This window comes from Pteropus alecto, unplaced genomic scaffold, assembly GCF_000325575.1.
Source record: "Pteropus alecto unplaced genomic scaffold, ASM32557v1 scaffold21, whole genome shotgun sequence".
Classification (NCBI taxonomy): Eukaryota; Metazoa; Chordata; class Mammalia; order Chiroptera; family Pteropodidae; genus Pteropus; species Pteropus alecto.
The window spans coordinates 10,861,560-10,882,940 of NW_006436282.1; the positions used below are offsets into that span (position 1 = coordinate 10,861,560).

At 30.4% G+C, this 21,381-nt stretch overlaps 1 protein-coding gene across 1 annotated transcript in view; it reads right to left on the reverse strand.

Annotated features, from left to right (window-relative positions):
• Positions 1-7,159: 7,159 nt before the first annotated feature.
• MEOX2 (mesenchyme homeobox 2) overlaps positions 7,160-21,381 on the reverse strand; it is a 60,997-nt gene continuing 46,775 nt past the window's right edge. The window contains exon 3 of the mRNA XM_006911960.1: positions 7,160-8,575. Coding sequence (XP_006912022.1) covers positions 8,351-8,575 — 225 coding nt within the window. The 3' untranslated portion in view covers positions 7,160-8,350. The remainder of the gene's footprint in view (positions 8,576-21,381) is intronic.

Consider the following 21,381-nt stretch of genomic DNA (forward strand, 5'->3'; position numbering starts at 1 on the left):
TTATATTTTGAATCTCAATGAATCCTTAATAGAAGGCCATAATATTTGTTTATTAAGTATAAGTATTTTGTGAAATGTCATTTTATCTATGAAAGAGATACAATTTTGTTTGACAATTTCTGCAAAAGTAATTTTTACAAAAGCTAACAATATCTAACATTGTGCCTAATTTTCAGGAAATGGATTTATGGACATTTTAGAAAAAGGGCTATGACCAATGGCAAAACAGTAATTCATTGACTATTGAGGTGGTAGTAACTAAAATATAGACACCAGGCAGAAGCAGGAAACGAGAGCAAACATTTTTTCCCAAACAAAGGAAAATCTAGCATGGAAACCAGTTCAAGACATGAATTTCTAGTGGAAATTCAAGGTATGATACTTAAAGGTAACAAGTTATATTTAAAATAAAAATATAAATGAACAATGTGTTTTTATAAAATATTATTTTTTATTGTCTTATACAGCCACAAGGGCAAATTTATAAAGTACAAGTATCTTCATCTTCCCTCTTTGTTCAAATTCTCCTCCCTTTCTTGCCATGTTTCTCCTACTTATTAAAACAAATAATTTGTATTTTAATTTTTTATTTTTTTCTTTAGGAGAGAAAATTATCACTGAGTGGATTTATAATGTGGTAATAACCTAGAAAAATTGTCTTTTCAAAGGTTAGAATTCAAAGTAATCATTTTCAAATAGAGTGATTTTAAATACTCAGAGAGATTAGGGGAGGAATCTCCCAGTGTCCCTTCAATTTCAGTCTCTGTTTCAGCATTAAAGATCAACCAACAATAGACATAATTGTCAGTAGATCTGGTTCCTTCAGCCTTACTGGATTCTCGGGGTCAGAGAATACATATACCAACACTGACTTTTGAAGAACTCATCTCAAATGCACCTTTTCACTTAGCTAGATTTCCAAGAACAAAGTAGAGTGAAGCCTAGATGTAGTCAAAATGTAAAGGTCAAGGAACAGTTTCAGAATGGGAAGGCGTGATGACAGTGTATAAAGTGTTATAGTTTAGTTTTGACCCAGATGAGAAAATGCTAACCAATTGATAGTAGTAACTTCCCAGGTCTCATTTGGTAATTCTAATCCATTGTGGGATGAGAAACAAGATACTGAGCTAGCTGGAACTGACAAAGAATAAGCTTCCTGCTGTAAGTCTCTTAGCTTTAATAGACCCACTAGATTCATCATGAAGAAGGGGCCTTTTAAATATCCTATTTGTGGAAGTTTGCCTGGGCTACAGTGGCTGAAATTTTAGCTGAGACTAAGTGGCATGTTACAATAATTTGCTAATCTAATGACATTTCCTTTGAGATTAGATGGGTTAATAAGGAAATTCCTTCTAACTAATATACTTGTTTAGGGAAGAGGCTATTTTTGGAGTGGTCAAAACACAGGTTTGGGGATTCAACAAACGACTATGAGCCCCAGCTCAGCCATTTAGTGCCATGAGAGTTTAGGCACAATGCTTCAATTTGCTAATCTTCAATTATTTCATCTGTAGCCTAGGACAATACCAGACTCCTCTGATAGAGCTGCTATAAGACTTAAATGACATAATGTAATAATTATATTTCAAATAGCAAATAGTTTATAAAAAATAAGCAATAACAAAGTTAGATTCTTACAGTGATGATGAATACTTTTTATCATAGTTGATTTATCTATACTCATACTTTAAAATTTGAGATTTTTCTATCTTGCTTTAGATGATTTAGCATAGTATCAAATGTAAAACTGTAAAAGCCTATAACAGTTCTACTTAATTAATATATTTAAAGAAAATAAATTAGTCATTTGCCTTGCAGGGAGCTAAAAAACTCCATTGAAAATTGAGGACTCTTTACTCTGATAGCAAAATGATTCCATTTAATAACTACAAAAAACCAATTTTGACTAATTTTGCAAAATTAATTTCTGTATTGTGGGATTGGTAGTCATACTTTTCAGGTCACTTTTCCTCCTTCATGAACTTTCCTGAAAAAAATATATATAATTCAGAAGACATTTTAATGAGGAAATATATAACTCTGATGTAGTCTATATCTTTGATTTAAAGTAAAGCTTATTCTATTGTTGATAGTGGAAGTTGTTTGGAGGTTTTACAGCTTTGCTATGCAATCTGACCTTTGCAACACCCCCAAAATGGAATGCTTACATGACACATTTAAATTCCATTTTATAATATGGTATGCCATTCTTTTTCAACATAACATAGTCATTTCAGACAATGGTCAGCTTGACACCTGATTTCACTTTAACAGCACCTGCCCAGAGTATAATTAGTATTCCAGTTTTTAAAAAAAGAACTTCCATACTGCACAGATGGCATTCCTCATACCAGACAAGCAACGATGTATGTTTGGAAACCAGCCAAAATGTCTGCAAAAATTGTGAGAACTTCAAGACAGGCATCTGAGCAGAAGGAAAATGTTCCTTTTTCTCCCAAACCATAAATGAACATCTGTTAAAGCCTAGTCTTTTTAACTTTTCTTTCTACTTATTCTCATCCAAAGTGGTATATATGAGCGTCATTTCAAAGACTATAACCAAATTTTTGTTTTAGCTGTTACATCCATATACTGCCCATTTAAAAAATGTTCCAGAGCTACATTTTACAGCTAATTTAGATTTACAGCTATTTCTTTGAATGGACCTCATGTCATTTCATTCGTGCATTAATTCAACAAATATTTATTGATTGCTACAACATGTCAAGCTCAGAGTCAGCGTTTATAATTGTGCAAATTACACAGTGAATAACTCCAGGGGGGTATCATTCGTTTCACAATTACCATGTAGCTTTACAATGGTCGCTATGATCACCAGGCATTGGCATTCTAATATTTTGAGGCAGGAGTACCTTTATATAAGTCACACAAATTCAGGATATGGACTGGTGGTGAAGCCTCCAGGGACTGCTCAAGGTGCTAGAGATATAGCAATGAACACAATAGACACAGTCCTTGCTCTTATGAAGCCTGAAATCAGTAGGGGAAGAAATCAGCAGATATTTACCTAATGGCTAAGAAGAAAAACAATAGTACTTAAAGGGGTAGAATGTGACAGGTGGTGCCATTTCATTTAAGATCAGAAATTGCCTGTATGAGGAAGTGGAGACCTAAAGGAAATGAGGTAATAAGTACAAGATATATGTGGTGGAAGAGCATTTGCAGCTAGGGAACTAGGGGATGTAAGACCTGAATCAAAGGAGAATGAACTCAGAGCTGATGAATTCTTCTGAAAGAAATTAAGTTGATGATATTTTTATAAAATTTGTAGTGTCATGAGCCAATTGTCTTTTTCTATTGAATATATAAGATGTATTTTTAATCTTATCATTTTAGATAATATGCACTCTGTCCACCTTTTCAATTGTTTTGAACACCAAAACATTTTTATATCATATAGATCTGAGATCATAAAAAATTACTGTATTCCAATGTTGGCAAATCCAAAGAAACTTGAACTCTGCCCTAAAAACTGAAAGCCAAGCAAATAATTTACCTGGAATTAGTAGTTGAGCTTTAAATAGTGTGGATATAAAGCTTCATAAAACTGGGCAAATAATGATATATTTTCAAAATTAACATTTGTAGTAAACATAAAAGAGGCATAATAATTAATGTTTACAACTATCAATATCACTTACACATATGTAAAAATACAATGTATGGTTAATTAATTCTAAGATAATTTAATTGTTCTTAAATCTTGTGATTTCACCTTCTTTTAAAGCAAATACCAGTTTACATCAGTGAATTTAGTTCATAAGGCAGAAGTATCAGTACAACCTAAAGCTGATATTACATTATATTCAAATCACTGTATCTCCCTCACATGAGGTAAATGTGACAATAATTTATATTTGCAAATTTATTCTCTTCTGGAAATTGTTTCTGGAAACCACCTTCAACAATATTTTAATGAGAGTTTACAGAGCTTGTTGATTATATTGTGATACAATCAAAATTTTTCTAGAATTTTTCTTGACCTAGTTTCAGGCTGGATTTGAATAAAAGTTAGCTATTGAGGAGAAAAGTAAGATATAAAAGAAAAACTATGTTTACTCTTGTAAATAAATTCTCAATATATTTACCATTTTAAATATCAAAATGAGAGTATTGTAAAATTATATCATAATAGAGAAATACTTAGATTTTTTAAAAAGCCATATTTAAATCCAGAAGTACATATTTTACAGGTTTCAGAGTTTGGTGTAGCAATCTTTTTCTGGGGCCATTTTGTTCCTTTCTCCACTACCGCTAGCATTATTTTATAAGAACCAAAAGCAGAAATGTTGAGGTACCCACAAAGGGAACTGTTCAATATTCTGGTCAGCTTTAGGCAGAAAATGTGAAATCGTACCAGAAAAACATTTTCATAAAGTATTGGCAGATTGATCCTACAGATTCCTAACATTAATAAGATTTAGAATGTTTAGAATATCAAACTAAAGGCTAAAATCTCAGTAGCACTGAATTTATTTTGATTTATAGATTGCTTTTAACTAAAAGAATGCAACGAAACAAAAAATATAATTATTCCCCAAATTGTTCAAAGAACTATACCAATTATTAGTATTCAATAGTTTAAACATTGCATTGTAATCTAAATATGACTCACCTCAAATGTTAATTATTTTAATACCATTTTATTAGAAAATGTCACAGCATAAGTGACTTATTTATTTATTTATTTGATATTTAAAAAATACACACATGCACACTTGGACTCATCAGCCTAAGTATATTTAGAAATTAAAGTGAAATTAAAATATTTTACAGTAAATCTTTCTAATCACTACCTTAGGACACTTTGTCAACTTGTTATTATCTTATTTTAGATCTGTTGTTTCTTTTCAACGTCTATGAGAAGAAATTTGGCATTTACCACTATAAATATGCCAGCAATTTTTAAAATGTTCTTGAAAACCAGTAGCATTAAAAACATAAAATACATATTTTTATAATTTATTTTTCATCTGCCCTTTATTTTCATCCTATTAACTTAAAGAAAGCTCTTATTGAGTTTCACAAGTAATTCCTACATTTGGTTTATGTAAGGTCATTCAATAGTGTATTAAAATTGTAGTTGGCATTATTTTTAGTGCATTTAGTTTGTTTTAGAAAAACAAAATGGCAAACTCAGGTCTTAGGTCTCTGAAGGAGAAAATATAGGCTGACAATCCTAGGTAAATATGGGAAAAGGTAACTGGGGTCATGATAATAATGAGTTAAAAATATGTGGATCAGCTTTCAGAAAAACTTTGTAGTGTTCATCTCTCCGAATCCTGCTGGAAAAATGACTCTAACCAAGATTCCATACTGTTTTCAGAGAAAAGGTACTTTCATGTTATATAAATTTCCACAGAACTACAAGGTCTGAGACAAAATAATAGGAAAAGTGTATTATGTGAAGAGATACCATAGCAAGCCAGGATCCCAGTGTAGAATAAAAACACATAGAGTTCTTTTAGATTTTGTCATTTCTGGAGTAAATTAAATGTGGTAGCACATGAGAATATCTTGTTTCCTTACAGGATTTTAATTCTAGAAGAATGTTAAGGTATTATCTAGCAACAAACCTATGCACCACTTTTAAGATAAAGAGTACTAAAATACACTGAAAAGATAGCAAATTTGCCTAATTAAAATTAATCTAGCCTGATTTTTAACTTGTCAATGTGTCATCATTGTGCTAATGTGTTCTAGCATCTTATGTGGTGGATTATTTCAATCCATTATGAATAAAATGATTCCCCCTTTTGGTCAGGCAGTGGACTGTCCTGCCTGGTGATTCTTCATGTTTTCTGGAATTCAATTTCATTACATCATTTCAGAATAGCTCACAATTCTCTAATAAAAGCATGGTCCACAGTATAAATGCCTCACATTTCCTGAATGTCCTGTCTATTCAGAATTACTTTTTCCTATTTCATTTATCACACTAAACTATAATTCTGATATCTTTCTATTTGGCCTCAACCCTTAGCTCTCCTTAGTTGTTCCTAAGAGATCCTTTCCTCTTATTTCTGAAAATTATTTTCCTGCCAAAATAAATTATCCTCTACTTTGTCCCTATTAAACTCAATTCAATTTATATCTTCCCACTTCTTCAATCTGTCAAAATGTTTTGAATTTAAATCTTACAATAAGAAAGTCAGTCCACCCAAGTAGAAGTCATCAGTACAAATATACTTTGTATTCATTCAAGCGATTGATAAAAAGTGTCTGTTTTATGCCTGAAGATGTCAATCTGAATCATTTTCCAAAATTAATTTGGAAATATTGCCAACTGCTGTGATAAAATTTATTACACAAAGGGAAATGTGATACAATCTAATTATTTTATATTTTGAATGCTCCATATATAGCATGCTAGACTAAGTAAATTAAAATCAACTGAATCTTTTTTTTTTTTTTTTTTTGGTCAGTCTCACCATTCTACAACAAATGAAATAAATTAAATAATGAGGTTTTGGAAATTTTACCAATTAATTTTCTCTATTTCTATTTCTGATTAGTTAGGGAGAAGAAAAGCTGCTATATATTTTCATACATTTCTGGTTAAAATATGGAACAAATGAATAACAATGTTATAAAGTTAAAAGTAGGATTTAGATGTCCAATGTATGTGCAATCATGCATGATACAAAATACGTTAGGTTAATATAATCCTTGGCTTTTTTATTGGTAATGTCCATAGAGCTGAGAATTCTAATTAGCTTTTGCAGCTTATTTTTCACATCAACAACTCTGGATATTTAGACTTAACAATTATTGGATTAATTCACATTTATTATACATAAGTTTAAAAATATATGATGGTTTTAGTTATCTCATTGCACTGAATAATATTACTTTTCCCCCTACTTTTATCTTTGATTTAATAAAACATAAAAAAAAAATCCATTTGGCATATTCTTCAAATCAAGGAAATGGCTTAGTATACATACCTATTCTTGTACGCTCATTGATTACCCAAGGGTTTATTTTTTTATAATAAAAATTTTAGAAATAAAAAGGTAGATGATTCATTAACTTATGATCATCTAGATTTATACGCATGTAGATGAATTTGGGACTTTCTTAAGAATTTATATTAAAACCTGTAAAAATTTAGGAAATCACAGTAGGGAGACCAACATTATTTACAAAGGATCATTTATTAAACACTTTTTTTTTTTACAAAATACAAAGATTGTCGTTCTGCATGATACATCATATATGAAAAAATAACGTGTTTTTACTGAATTTTATTTGAAGACATTTAAGATTTTATTGTCTACCAAATGAGGAATCAGTTTTGTTTTGCAACTTGTCTAACACCATCATCAATCAGGGGAAAACTTTTCCTTGATAATTAAATGATATTCATAATAGCTAACATTTTATAGAAATAAAATCAGACAATGTCTGTCATACAAAGCTTTTTCTGCAAGGTAACTGATTTGCCTATGATCCTAAATTTTTTTTCAAGCTATAAGATAGGAAGAATTGAGGAGCTAGGTAATTTTTATAATAATGTTATTAGCAGCAGTTGATAGAAAATGCAACATAAGATTTGTTTTGTCTGTGGTACAAGAATATGTCCTATCAGACTCTAACGTATTTTTCTCTACTTGAACACAAGTAAGCATGTGCTGATTGTTTCTGGGATGACAAAATGTATAAAAAGACAAGAAGCTGGTTCTGGTTGTCATCATAAGTGCCTATTTTTATCAGCTAATATGAATGCATTGCTAAACTTAGTGAAGACAGGAAAATGGCTTAAGAGTAATATATACAGAGTTAAAATACATTTTTTTAATCCACTTAAAAGTGATTTCAGGCACTGTGGTTGTTCAGGATATAATGTTTCACGGTTTATTCTTGATAGCAATTTAATCATCAGTGCAAGCAAAAGCAAATACCTGCCCACTGTCATACACATCACCTTGTACATGTGGAATGTTCAAAGCAAGTTCATCTTCTGCATCTTCATTCTGGACGCATCTTGAATAAAAAATATCTCATAGTTTGCTCTTGATAGCAATTTAATTTTCAGTGCAAGCAAAAGCAAACACATACCTGTTCACTGTCATAGACATGACCAACCCATCTGGAATATTCAAAGCCAGTTAGTTCACCTTCACCATCTTCACTGTGGAAGTATCTTTAAAAAGTGGCACTTAGTGTAAAACCTTCTATAAATCATGAAAAACAGACTAGAGATGCCTGAATTGAATAATATTAAAAATCACTCTCATAGTCATCTCTCTGTGTAAACGATGTTTGAGTAAGGCTTGCCATCGCAACATTCCTTTCCTGAGAATGGAGCTGATCCTCTCTGTGTATATCATAAGTGTGCGTGCTCTGAGCTGTGGTCACTGTCATGGCTGTCTTCATTTGCTAGAGAGTCCCCTGTTTGCTGGAGGGTGGCTGCACCAATTCCCGAAAGCTCTGAAGGGAGAAGTGTTCCTTTTTTCACATTCACCAGTTCCTTTTCTCGAGCTGCAGCTCCTTGCTGTCCTCCTTTTACTCTCTTCCACTTCATTCTCCTGTTCTGGAACCAGACTTTCACCTTTAACAAAGAAAAAGAACAAACGAGCAAAAAAAAAAAAAAAGAGAGAGAGAGAGAAAAGAAAATTAAACGGACATTGCTTTCCAACATTTTTGTCGTCAACAAAAAATAGCTCCTCACAGGCTTACACAAAGACTATCAAGGAGTGACTATGACAGTGAACCAATGTTGAATTTAATCAAATCCCATGTTCATGATAATAATTTTTAAACTTTAAGAAGGTACATACAAAGTACATTTCAATTTTATGGCACACAATGTAAAAATTAGATGAGAAAGAATTCTCTCATTTTAGGTTGTTCAAAGGTATTTGGCTTTATAAAGAGTTTTTATGAATTAGAGCTAACATTTCTTAAAACTTATATTTCAGTTATATTTAACATATAATATTATATTAGTTTCAGGTGTACAATATAGTGATTAGACATTCACAAACCTTACAGAGTGATCACCTTGATAATTCTAGTACCCGTCTGGCACCATATATGGTTATAACAATTTAATAATGATCTTGGTCAAACTTTTCTTTCCCAAGTTCTTTGACTTGACATCTAGCTGTCAGTTCCTGAACCAACTTAAAACAAGTTCAGGGAGCTACTGATGAAAGTGTACCTGAAAGTTTGTTCTGTGCCACTGTAGTCCACTGCTGCCCTCGTAAAACTTTGAGCATTCCACCTCAGAATGAGTCCACCTTCTTTTGAACCTTTTTTCTGCCTTTTGGTTTACTTTTGTTTTACTTTGCAAATATGAGATTCCAAGGTAACATTTGTTAAATTCTAACATTGAGATTATAAGTTCTTGCATTTGTGTTTGATAAATATATGATAGAACTTCTCTGAGTATATATTCAGGAGTTGCATCAATGGGTCACAGGGTGCATAAATGTTCAACTTAACATGAAATACATAAAAATTATTTTCCAAAGTTGCATCAGTTTAAGCCCCCATAGTCCAGTGTGTAAGAATTCTTATTGATCCACATCTTTGCCAACATCTGGAGTTATCAGTCAATTTTCTTCCAAATGACTATAAATGTTATTTAACCATGCTCTTATTTTGCATTCTTAATTACTAATGAAGTAAAGCATCTTTAAAATATTTATGGCCCATGTGTATTTCCTCTCTTTTGAAATGCCTTTACATATTTTGTTTGCATTGAATTATTTTTAATTTTATTGTATTCTTTATAGACTTTTAAAGTATGTTCTGGTTCATATATACAATGGAATATTACTCACCCATAAAAAAAGAAATCTTACTATTTGCAATGACATGTATAGACTTAGAGGTTATTATGCTGAGTGAAATAAGTCAGACATAAAGATAAATACCATATAATTTCACTTACATGTGAACTCTAAGAAACAAAAAGAACAAATCAATCAAAAACAGACTCACAAATATAGAAGACAATCTGGTGACAGCCATGGGGGAGGGTGATGGGAGTGCTGAGAGAAAGCAGTGAAGGGTTAAAGAAGTACAAATTAGTAGTTGATAGAGGGTCACAGGAATGGGATAATGGCTATGTGTAGAGTCAGAGAGAAGACAGAGTAATCAAAGGGATTGTTTCATAAACTATATAAATGTCTAACCAATGTACTGTATACTTGAAACTAATAATAAAATTTTAACAAAATGTTCTGAGTGCTAATATGGCTGCTACTATATACTTTCAAAATATTGTTTCTTCTTCTGTCCCTTAGAGTCTTTTGATGATCAAAAAATCTAAAATTTAATATATTTAAATTTATTAATTGTTTCTGTTATACCTATTACTTTTATGTCTTTATGAAGAAACTTTTATGCTGAGGCCATTAAGATATTATTCTATGTTGTCTTCTAAGAATTTTAATGTTTGTATTTTGAATTGAAGTACTGATTTGAGTATACATTACAAATAAAAAAAAACTAAAATTACTTTTTCCATATTATAACACACTGTTCCAGGACCATTTATTAAATAGTCCACCTTTTTCTCAGTGATCAGTGTTTCAACTCTGTCATAAATCAAGTTTCCACATATGTACAACTTTAGTGATACACTCAATTTTCCTATCCCTGTGATGAAACCACAGTCTTAATTATTTTAATTTCATAATAAGTCTTTATATCTGGTACAGATAATTCTGTTTTATTCTACTCCAGAAATATTTTGAATATTTTCCATCTATGTACAATTCCATAAATGTACAGTGCTAAAAAGAAAGTAAAATAAATATAAATTTCCAAAGACGTATTTATTTTAGTGTTCTTCAAGTCACAATACTCCAACAAAACTAGTACAGTTTTCTCAGATGTTTGCACCAAAAAAAAAAAGTAAATGTTTCTCGACTCCACATTTTCAGTGATCTATTACATTCTAATTAAAACCTTATATCATACAATACCCATACACATATTAATCCATCTGGCAATAAAAGACTAAGAAAATGTAGAAAAAAGGACTAATTATAACTCATAAACTATAGTAAAACAAGACTGATTAAAAACTAGCTGATGGATGTCTATGTACTATTACTTAATAAGAAAACATACCTACTTAGAGTTAAGAAGCCGTAATAATAGGTGCTATTTATCCATTATTTCTAACACTAATGATTTGTTCAGATATTTTTAACATTATTCCTATTTTACAGATGAGGAAGTTGAGACTCAAAGGTTAAGTGACTTACCTAAGATAACACAGATGGGAAAATATGGTGCTAAAATTTAATCCTGGGGGTTTGTTTGGCTCTAGATTCTGCTTATATTTTTATTTTATTTTATTTTTTTGTTCCTGTTATATTTCAAACTCCTACATTTTAAGCATTCAGATGAGATCAGGCGCGTTAAGCGTGGTATGGCCATAGACAAGCATTCAGATCAGAAAAGTAAAGCATATGAAGTATGTGAACTCCAACCATATGATTACTATCATTCAGGTAATTCTCCCACTCGATATAATTAGGTTTGTAAATATGACACTATTTTCCTGTACTATAATTTACGTAATTATGCTACTCAATTTAATTACCTTTGCAAGCTTAACGTTGCATGTTGCATTAGATCTTTTCCACATGAGTTGGGTTCTACTCCTGGCTTCACTTCTGACTTTCTGTGTGAATTCAAGAAAATTATACTTCTCTCTGACTCAATTTTCATATTTGTAATATTGGAATAATGAGCCTTTCAAGATTCTCCATAGAGACATTTTCTCCATGGACAATTGCAGATGGAAGAAATACATCATCATCATTGTCACCAAGAGCTGAAACATCCAGTCAAAATGATGTTGGCAGAAAATGAGAGAAATAGATTTCTTAAAATCTATACTTATTTCCTTTTCTGGGAGAAGGAGATACAGTAATTCTATAATATCGATATAAAAACTTTTCTGTGCAATTCTAAGTGAAAAAAATATAAAAATATGGTTTTAATTTTAGAAATAGTAAGGCTATTTTGTATTGTTTTCTATGTTACCATGTGAAATTTTGCCACTTTAATTTTTTAAAACAGACTGATAAAAGACTTCATAGTTTTCAGTAGTAGCTATATATACACATGCATATATGAATAAATGTATACTAAATATATATATACATATATAGGTGAAAGCTTTTGATAATTATATAGTAATTCTAACACCTTTATATACTATTTTCTTTAGGGGTTAGGTTACATATTTATAGTGGAACTCTATGAATTAGTAATGGAAAGAAAAAAGCAACAAATCCATGATGGGTACTTCTTATGAAAATAAGAATAAAAAACTTCAAAAGTCAACATATTCAAATTGATTTTCGCACATATTATAAAATATTGGGGTAGATTGAAATAAAGAGAGGAAGATTTTTGGGAAAAGGATGTTTTTCTACTAACATCACATTATTAAAAAAATAAATCCAGAAAAGCAATCACAGATTATGTCAATGTTCCTATTATAATAACAACACAGTTTTATAGATAAAGACACTTTAATTTAGTCTCACTTTATAATTCAGCTTAATTGGTTAGATTGAAAAAATAGCTTTTGCTTTGTTTTATTTTTAAGGTAGCTAAAGCTTAGTCATTTAAATGCCTGACACGTCATTAAAAAAATAAATATGCTATTTATTTGTATTAAATTTTATAAGTGTTTTTCATATAATAATCTACATTTAAGTAGAACAAAACTAATCTCACATGTCCTTGGTGACTTCAGATATCTATGAAGTCATACATTCATATACTTAATATCTAGTAATAGGTACTGTGATAGATCAAAGATGGGAGGTATTCACAGAGATGTAAGTAACAGTATACTGGCTGAATTTGAAGCCTCTGACATAAAGATTAGCTTCCTATTTTACAAAATATCCTTAAACTGTTTACTGGTCTAGTTGGAGTTGTTGCCACCCCTCTTTTGAGACATACCCCCAATAGTTCGTGAGATGGCATAAAACTCTACCCCTGTGCTCAATGTCCCATACTGCTATGCTGCCATACAGTTATTACAAAAAATTATTTCTTTCCTCTGAGAATCTCATGCTCTTACTGTTTCTGGCATCTAGTGTGCCTTCTGAATTTTTTATCCTAGTAACTAACCTAGGGTAACACCAAGGTTCTAGAAAATCTAATCATCAAATATTTTGTATACAATTAAAAATATTTGTCCACCATAGAGCATGATACATAAATTTTGTGAACTGTTATTATTTTATTGAGGCTTAAAGCCAATTTTATCTTCTAGTCTGCAATTTCTTTGAAAAGTGCTGAATAAATGAGGTTTTTTTAAAATATTTTATTTTTTCAAGCTTGAATCTAAGGCAAGAGTCTGTATAAAGTGTTGTGCTACATAGTACAATTAACAACTCAGATAAAAATAAACTATTCCAAAAATCTGAGCAATGAAAAATATTATTATTTATGAAATCAAAGAACTATGAACCAAAACTTACAGGCTCTTAATATCTCTGCATGCAGATAATATTTTTTTTCCAAAAAAATCTTCTTGTTAAAAAGTTAAAAAAGTAAATAATAGCTAGCTATATTAGTAGTGAATATTTAAATGTTCAGTTATAGACCTTTTTAGAACATCTGCTTATTATAAAGAAGTCTTGCTTTTTATCCCTTTACTGACAAAATATTTAGTATTTACATTGCCTTGCTGATCAAACTCCTCTTTAAATAAATAGAAAAAAATATTTATTCACATATTGACTCTATTTACTGAAGAAAGCAGTCGTGAATTTTGCTGTGATTAACTCATTTGAATGATGTATTTCAGAATTTAGAAAGCATATTTTTTGTCTTTAATAAAAATAGTGTAAATGAGAATCATTGCTGCCATTTGCTAAACATTCATTTTGTCTCTGTATTTAATTTATTTAATCATTTACATTACAATCTTCTATGTATAAGTTCACAATACTTGTCCTTTTAGGGCTCACAATATATCACAGAACACAAATGAAATATGTATCCCTACTGTCATATAATTTCCTAAGATGACCAGAGGCAAATTGATTGATCAAAAGTTAAATCTATATAATTCTGTAACCTATATTTACATATAATAAATGCCTGTCTTTTGAAGAAATAATAACACTAAACATCTGCATGAAAATTGAATATTTCAGTGACATATCTAGATGTCTCTAAATATCTAGAATGTGTAAATTTAATATTCTGACTGTTTCCATTTGTATTTGAGAATTCGAAATACTATAGACACTTGCAGATATTTATTCACATCTTTACTATATGAAAACATGCAAAGAGTAATTGTATAAATACCATTTTCAGGTTTAATCACATCTCCTGTGATTAAATTTGGTCATGGCAACTGATCTGGTAAGGTAAATAGGTCCTAGAAAGACTTACCCAAGTAATACCGTGTCAAAATCAGTAGCTGAATTAAAGAATTAGAATCAAGAATGCTCTATAAAGTGGCGTTATAAAAGAGGAAAGAAACTTCTTTACTCTTCCTGCCTGAATAGAAAGGCTTGCATCTGATTAAGAGAAGGAATCTTTAGCTATCTTCAAGAAGCCAGTGGGAGGGAGCTACTAATGGATTCTGCTGTTTCTACAGCAATGTAACATGCAGTTGGGAAGTGGTTGTGCGTGTGTGTGTGTGTTGGAGGGAGAACAAGATTAGGACATATTTCATGACTAAAGATTGGATAATTTTTAGTATTTTTTATTATAAAAAATAAATATAAGTAACTTAAGTGTCCAAACTGGTAGTACATATTATCAAAGCAATATTAAAATTACTATATAAATCTAGTCATTAAAAATTGCTGTCAATCTCTGTGTGTTGATAATTAAAAACAACCGTAATACATAGGTTGGATGAAAATGGTAGATTATGACAATTTTTTTTCAAATCAAATTTATTGGGTGACATTGGTTAATAAAATTATACGGGTTTCAAGTGTACATTTCAATAATATATCATCTGTGTATTGCATTGTGTTCACCACCCAAAGTCAAATCTTCCATCACCATATATTTGACCCCCTTTACCTTTATCGATCCTTGCCCCTTTTCCTTTGGTAACCACTAAACCGTTGTCTGCATCTATGAGTTTTTGTTTGTTTGTCTTGTTCACTTGTTACTTTCAGTTTCATATCGCGCATATGAGTGAAATCATGTGGTTCTCAACGTTTTCTGTCTGACTTATTTAGCTTAGCATAATAAACTCAGGATCCAACCATATTGTCACAAATGGCAGTATTTTCTTTGCTTACAGCTGAGTTTTTAATTTACGCACCACATCTTCTTTAACCAATCATCTATCAAAGGACACATCGGTTGTTTCCATGTCCTGGCCACCGTGAATAATGCTGCAATGAACATTGCGTTGCATATATCTTCATGGATAAATGTTTTCAAGTTTTTTTGGGTAGATACCCAGAAGAGATATTGATGGGTCACATAATATAAAGATGGAATTTCTGTTTGGAGGACTGCCTCTCACCTTTATCTTCTATTTTAGCACAGTGTTTATTACCAGGGAATCATACCCCTACCTCTGTAATTTTCACTTTTGAAGACTGTTCTTTTCTATTTAGAAAGCTCACTATTGTACTCATAAAACATTTACTATTTTACATGATTTTAAACAAATTGAATACAAATTAGCTATTGGCGGTTATGGAAAATTAACATATTGAACAAGAAATAACTACTTTCTGAGGTAAGAAATGATATTCTCCATAATAAATTATAATGGTATGGGTATTATTACAAGCTAATTAATACGTATCACATTCTACTTTCCAATAATGCACCCAAAGTAACCGTTCACATGAAGAACAAAGTTCTTAGGAGACTGATTCTTTTTTAATTTGACTTTTTAGAAATCACACCATAGTAGGAAATACCAACAATCATACCTCTTTCTGTTATATCTGATGAAATTCAATTCAAATGACCTATTTTATTAATATTCATTTACAGTAAAAATTCACTTTTCCTAATCCTAATTTTTACACGATATAAAAAATAGATATACTTTTTAGTTGTTTTAAGTGAAACATTGTTTACCTAAGTATTACATGAATAAATAAGTTCAGCAAATCTGAACGGAAATATCAGAACTAAGTGAGGCACTTTTCTCTTTTACTGTTAAAAAAAAATTCTGAATAACAATTCTTGAATACATGGTATTTGTATATCCTGAGCATTTATTTGTCCTTATTCAAAGTACTGAGATCAACTAGAATGAAAGCTTTTGTTTTCAATATCTTGCATAATCTTTGGGATAATTTTAATAATAGTAACATATCATGTTCAGTATATACCATTTGAATGACCTCGAATAAACTTTACTCTAGCAATTGCTTAATTAATGGAAAACTATCAAATATAAATATTTGGTTAAAACATAGGAACTCATGATTCTTATAAAAATGGTAGAATATTGGCAACCTTTTATGATTCAACTTAATTAATATTCTAGACGACTTTAAGTTCAATATGAGAATATACATGAGCCTTCAATACACATTCATTAAATTTAGGGACTATCTCCTAGATCCAAGATTATATTATAAGAACTTATGATGATAATTATTATTATCATATGACTGACTATACAGTGACCACAAAAATAGGCAATAATTTCAATAACTGGAAGAAGTTCAAAATAACAAAAAACTATTCAGTGTAAAAAATTAGAAGAGATAAAAATATTAGAAGTTAAACATACTTCCTAAATTGAATATATCTCTGAGGTTTTCATGAGGAGTCATGAAAGTAGGAATACTAATTATTATAAAGTTTTTTATAGCCAAATTCTCTAGAAATTATTTTCTTGAAACTGGGTTTATTATTTTATAGCTGTCATAGAACATATGCATATACTGTTCTATATACCTATTTAGGTAATAGAACATCTCTTTATAATTGAAGATGTCAATACAAAACATGTCGGTTTATCAAAATTTCCAGAATCTTTTAGATTTTTTTAAAATGACATGAAAAAAAAAATTTAATGTATATAAGAATAGTGTGGAAAAGGAGTAATCTTTCATAGTATATTTTTTAACATTACACTTTAAATGATGATCCTGTGATCCAATGCATGATATGTTTCAAAATATTATTGTTGATTAAATGTAAATTAATATATTTGTGTCCGTTTGAGGAGATAAGGAAAAAATTGTGGCAAATTCAGAGATTAATGGGAAGAATTAACCTTACTCTTTCATTTTATCAGTTTGATTAATGCTTACAGCAAGAATCTTTAGAGCAAATTTCAATAAAGTTACTAAAAAAGAATTATTTTATATGTGTATGTTTTTACATACATATACACAAATATAAATGTATAAGTATATGTGTCTATATGTATAGCTAGAGATATATCTGTATATCTCTATCTATTCATCTAATTAATTACATTAAAATACAGATTATATATTCTCATGGCTGTTTCAATAAGAGTAGGGCCATATTTTTCTGAGATTTTTTTTCTATATTATTTCAAAGTTGGATATTTACATTTGTAAATGATTAGAGATAAACTACTTATTTCCCAGTCTTCTATTCATACAGCTAATATTTCTGAAAGTTAACTTATGGGAGGATTGATTTGTTGATCTGCTCTTTATAGATCTTGCTTTATTATACAGAAATAAAAAGATCTTAAATTACTTTTCCTACAACATAGCCTTTGTTTTGTGGAACCTAAGGCAGTGCTGAATCTGGATTTTAGAGCTCAACACACATTGTCAATATGCATTTCATTTCTTTTTAAAAAACAGCATTACTCAGGAAATATCTCTTTTCATTTCAAACTAAGATTCAGTCCCATATTCCACTAACAAATCCTTCACCCTGTGCTATCCCCGTTTGCCAGCTGGAGTCAAATCATGTTCAATCTTTCAAAATAGCAGGCACACCAGGATTTAAGCAAAATAAATATCTTACTGTTACTTTAAGTGACTCTTAGATACTACTCTAAAGAAATGAAAAAATATTCTAAAATCACTGGCTACACAGACTTGGATTACCTTAAATAGACAATATGTCTAGTCATAAAGATATAATTTAATAGCTAAATAACTAAAAGTATCCATATAAATTTGTAGAAATAAGCTTTCAAAAGGAGAAGAATTGTGTAAAATGTTGAGCAAAAGACAAAACCACTGTTTATTTGGAACACACAAAACATTCTTGTTCATAGTCATCCAAAAAATGGATTCCTATTTTGAAAATACTTGGCATCGAGCCATTTAATGATTTATGAGTGACAAATAAAACATAGTCCCTTTCATTTTCACTAGTGGAATATGATCCGACAAGGTGTGATTTTCCATTTATCTTTGCAGAGGTATCATGAATTCGGTCTATCTATTCTGGCAATTCCGGTTTACAAATCTGCAACATTGCACCTTCGATTAGCTCTGTAAAATGATTTTGTGAAATAGAAGGATCTCCTTTCTTGCTATATGTGTCAGCCTTAACTCTATAAAAATGTCAATTTTGTCACTCCTTGTATCATTTCATTCAGGTAACTTCTCTCTTCTTCACACTGAGATATTAAAAATTTGGCAGGAGCTGTATCGAAGTACATCTGGACAAACAAAAAAAGCCAGAATAAGCTTGTCAAACTTAAAAATACCTTGGGACAAGACTGATTGGTTCTTCAACATATTCCAAGTAGCTCTGCCAAGTGGAATTAGCTGTTGATTGAGAAGGGTATATGAGAATATGTGTAAACCAGAAGCCGAAAATTAGAAGCCAGAAGATTACTGGCATGATAACTGTTCTGCTATTATATAATTTTAAATATTTGAAGCTCAATTTTGTTTTAGCGTTTCCATTTTTATTTAACATAAAATAATTTTCTTTAATTGCTAGGTGATAACATGGAATTACTCTGCAGAATGAGGCTCTTTTTCCTTTTTTTTTTTTTCTACTTCTTTGGCCAGATAGAGTTCGAAGGGAATTACAGACTTCCCTGACCTGTAAAGGTGTTGCATTACGGAAGACACAAGAATCTGTGTCTTTGTGAGATTTCAGAACTACTCTTCAGGTAGGGATTTGAAAATTTGAGTCTTGAATGATATTCAACAATTTAACATAACTTACCTTTTTTCTAAAAGAAAATATAATCATTATTGTGAATCTTTATAATCACATGTATGTAGCCCATCATAAAATGTGAGGCAGGTATATTGACTAGTAATATAAGCAAGGTAAAGATATTTATAAATAACATTTCAGTTACATATATGCATATTTTATAGACAGGTAAAATTTCTAGATAAAAGATGTCTAAAGATTATTTCTGATTAAAAAGCACATTTGATTTAGGAGAAAGTTATTTCTATAAAAATTCTGCTATTGATTTAAATTATTTAATATTTATAGTTTTCTGCATTTATATTATATACATATAAATTCTATGTGTTTGAATCTTGAAAGGTTTTTTAAAAAATCAAAAACTAATATTTTAGGAAACTAAAAATTCTATTAAAGTTATGAAAAATATTGCACAATATCAAATAAGTTATATATATTCTTTGGAATACACATTTAAGTCACTTTACTAAATCTCATGTTATTTTAATGTATGGAAAACATAAAACTTGGAGAATGAAAATGAAAAAAATACATATATATAATTAGAATATTTTACATGTGGAAATCCAACAAAAAGGTGTTATTTAAGAATTTATAGGGTCAAGATATAGATTACATAGATAAATAAATAGCACTATTGCAAAATCAAAGTAATGGAATAATTGTATCATGATTAAAAGAAGATAAATAAAAAAGTTCAGTTTATAACTCTATGTTTATAACTTTAAAAGCCCAACCTTAAGAAAATAAACTGGAAATATCTCGCTGAGATGAGAGCCCTGGTACCTTGGAGGAATATGTTTTTAGAACCATAAGGGGGACTAAAATTTAGCAAAACTGACAGCATGCAATATTTTTCTGATAATAAAATTCAGGCCAGAAAACATAAATAAAGTCTTTGGATTCTTACTTTAAGATACTTCATGTGTTCAGAAGTGTAGAAATAAAATGAACACTTGTCATAACCAGAAACATTCTCCCATACAAGCCTGTCATTCCTCTACTGTGACATTCAACACTCATCACAGTTGTTAATACTTGTTTCATCTTTGCCCCTTCCATAAGTTCTAGTAGGATGTCTAGCTTATTTTAACAAAATTTTATTTCTGGAATCTAGTTCAACAAATATTCGTGTTAAAAGAGAATCAATTCTCTATGCATAGCAAAGATTTTCCCCCTCAGGATGATAGCTGTGCTTCATAGTTTATGCTAAAAAATTTTCGCACCCATTATGACTTATGAACCTGAGTAGAAGAAAGACGAAGTAGTTTTAATTTACATTTTGCGCTTTGGGGAGATTGTTACTTGCCCAAGAATACATAATTCTAATTGAGAAATCTAGGATTTTTATTCAGAGTTTTCTCATAACAATTTAATTTTCTGCCTAACAAATAGAGGCCCTCTAAAGACTTAGTTTGTGTTTTTGGATTCCACATGCATGCATCTCCTTTTTATTTCATCTTGCAAAACTCCAAAGAAAAAAATTTATAGGGTAAAAAAAAAAAAAATCTTCTGATAATACAATTTTCAATTCTTTAAAAACCTCATTATCTCTCAAGTTAGATTGTTTTTGTAATGGCCTCCAACAAAATTTGCCTTCCTTCCACGCCCTTAGGTGGCCCCCTCCTACATGGACACTAAGCTTGGTCATATGACTCGTGTTAGACAATGGGACATTAGTAAATTAGTAAAAATTAGTAAAAAAAAAAAAAATGGGACATTAGTAAATGGAAAATTAGTGATGCAAGCAGAGGTTTTGAAAGCCCTTGAACATCGGAGTTTTTCCTCTAAATACTCCTGGGAGTATTTCTACCACCACTGAAGCATCCTAGGATGTTTATTTGATGAAACCTCATGTAACAAAGACACACTGTCTCAGCTGAGGCTGCCTAGACCAACCAGTCTAGTCACCTCCCAGTTGACTACAGCTCCATGAGGGATCTAGGTAAGGCCAGCAGTAGAACAGTCCAATTGAACCCAAATCCCTGACCCACAAAATTGTGAGCAAATTAAATGTTGGTTATTGTTTGAAGTCACTAAGATTTTTAAGTGTGTTTTTTTGTACACAGCAAAGTTGAACTGCTAGAAAATTGAAAAGGGCCATTTTAAAAAAGAAAATATTAAAATTTTGTGTGTGTGTATATATATATATATTTGTGTGTGTAAATAAATTTTTGCATATAATTCTTTCCCAAGAATGGCAAGTCAGTTAAAAAGAAAGAACAAATATCCAAAAGACCTTTAAAATTCCCA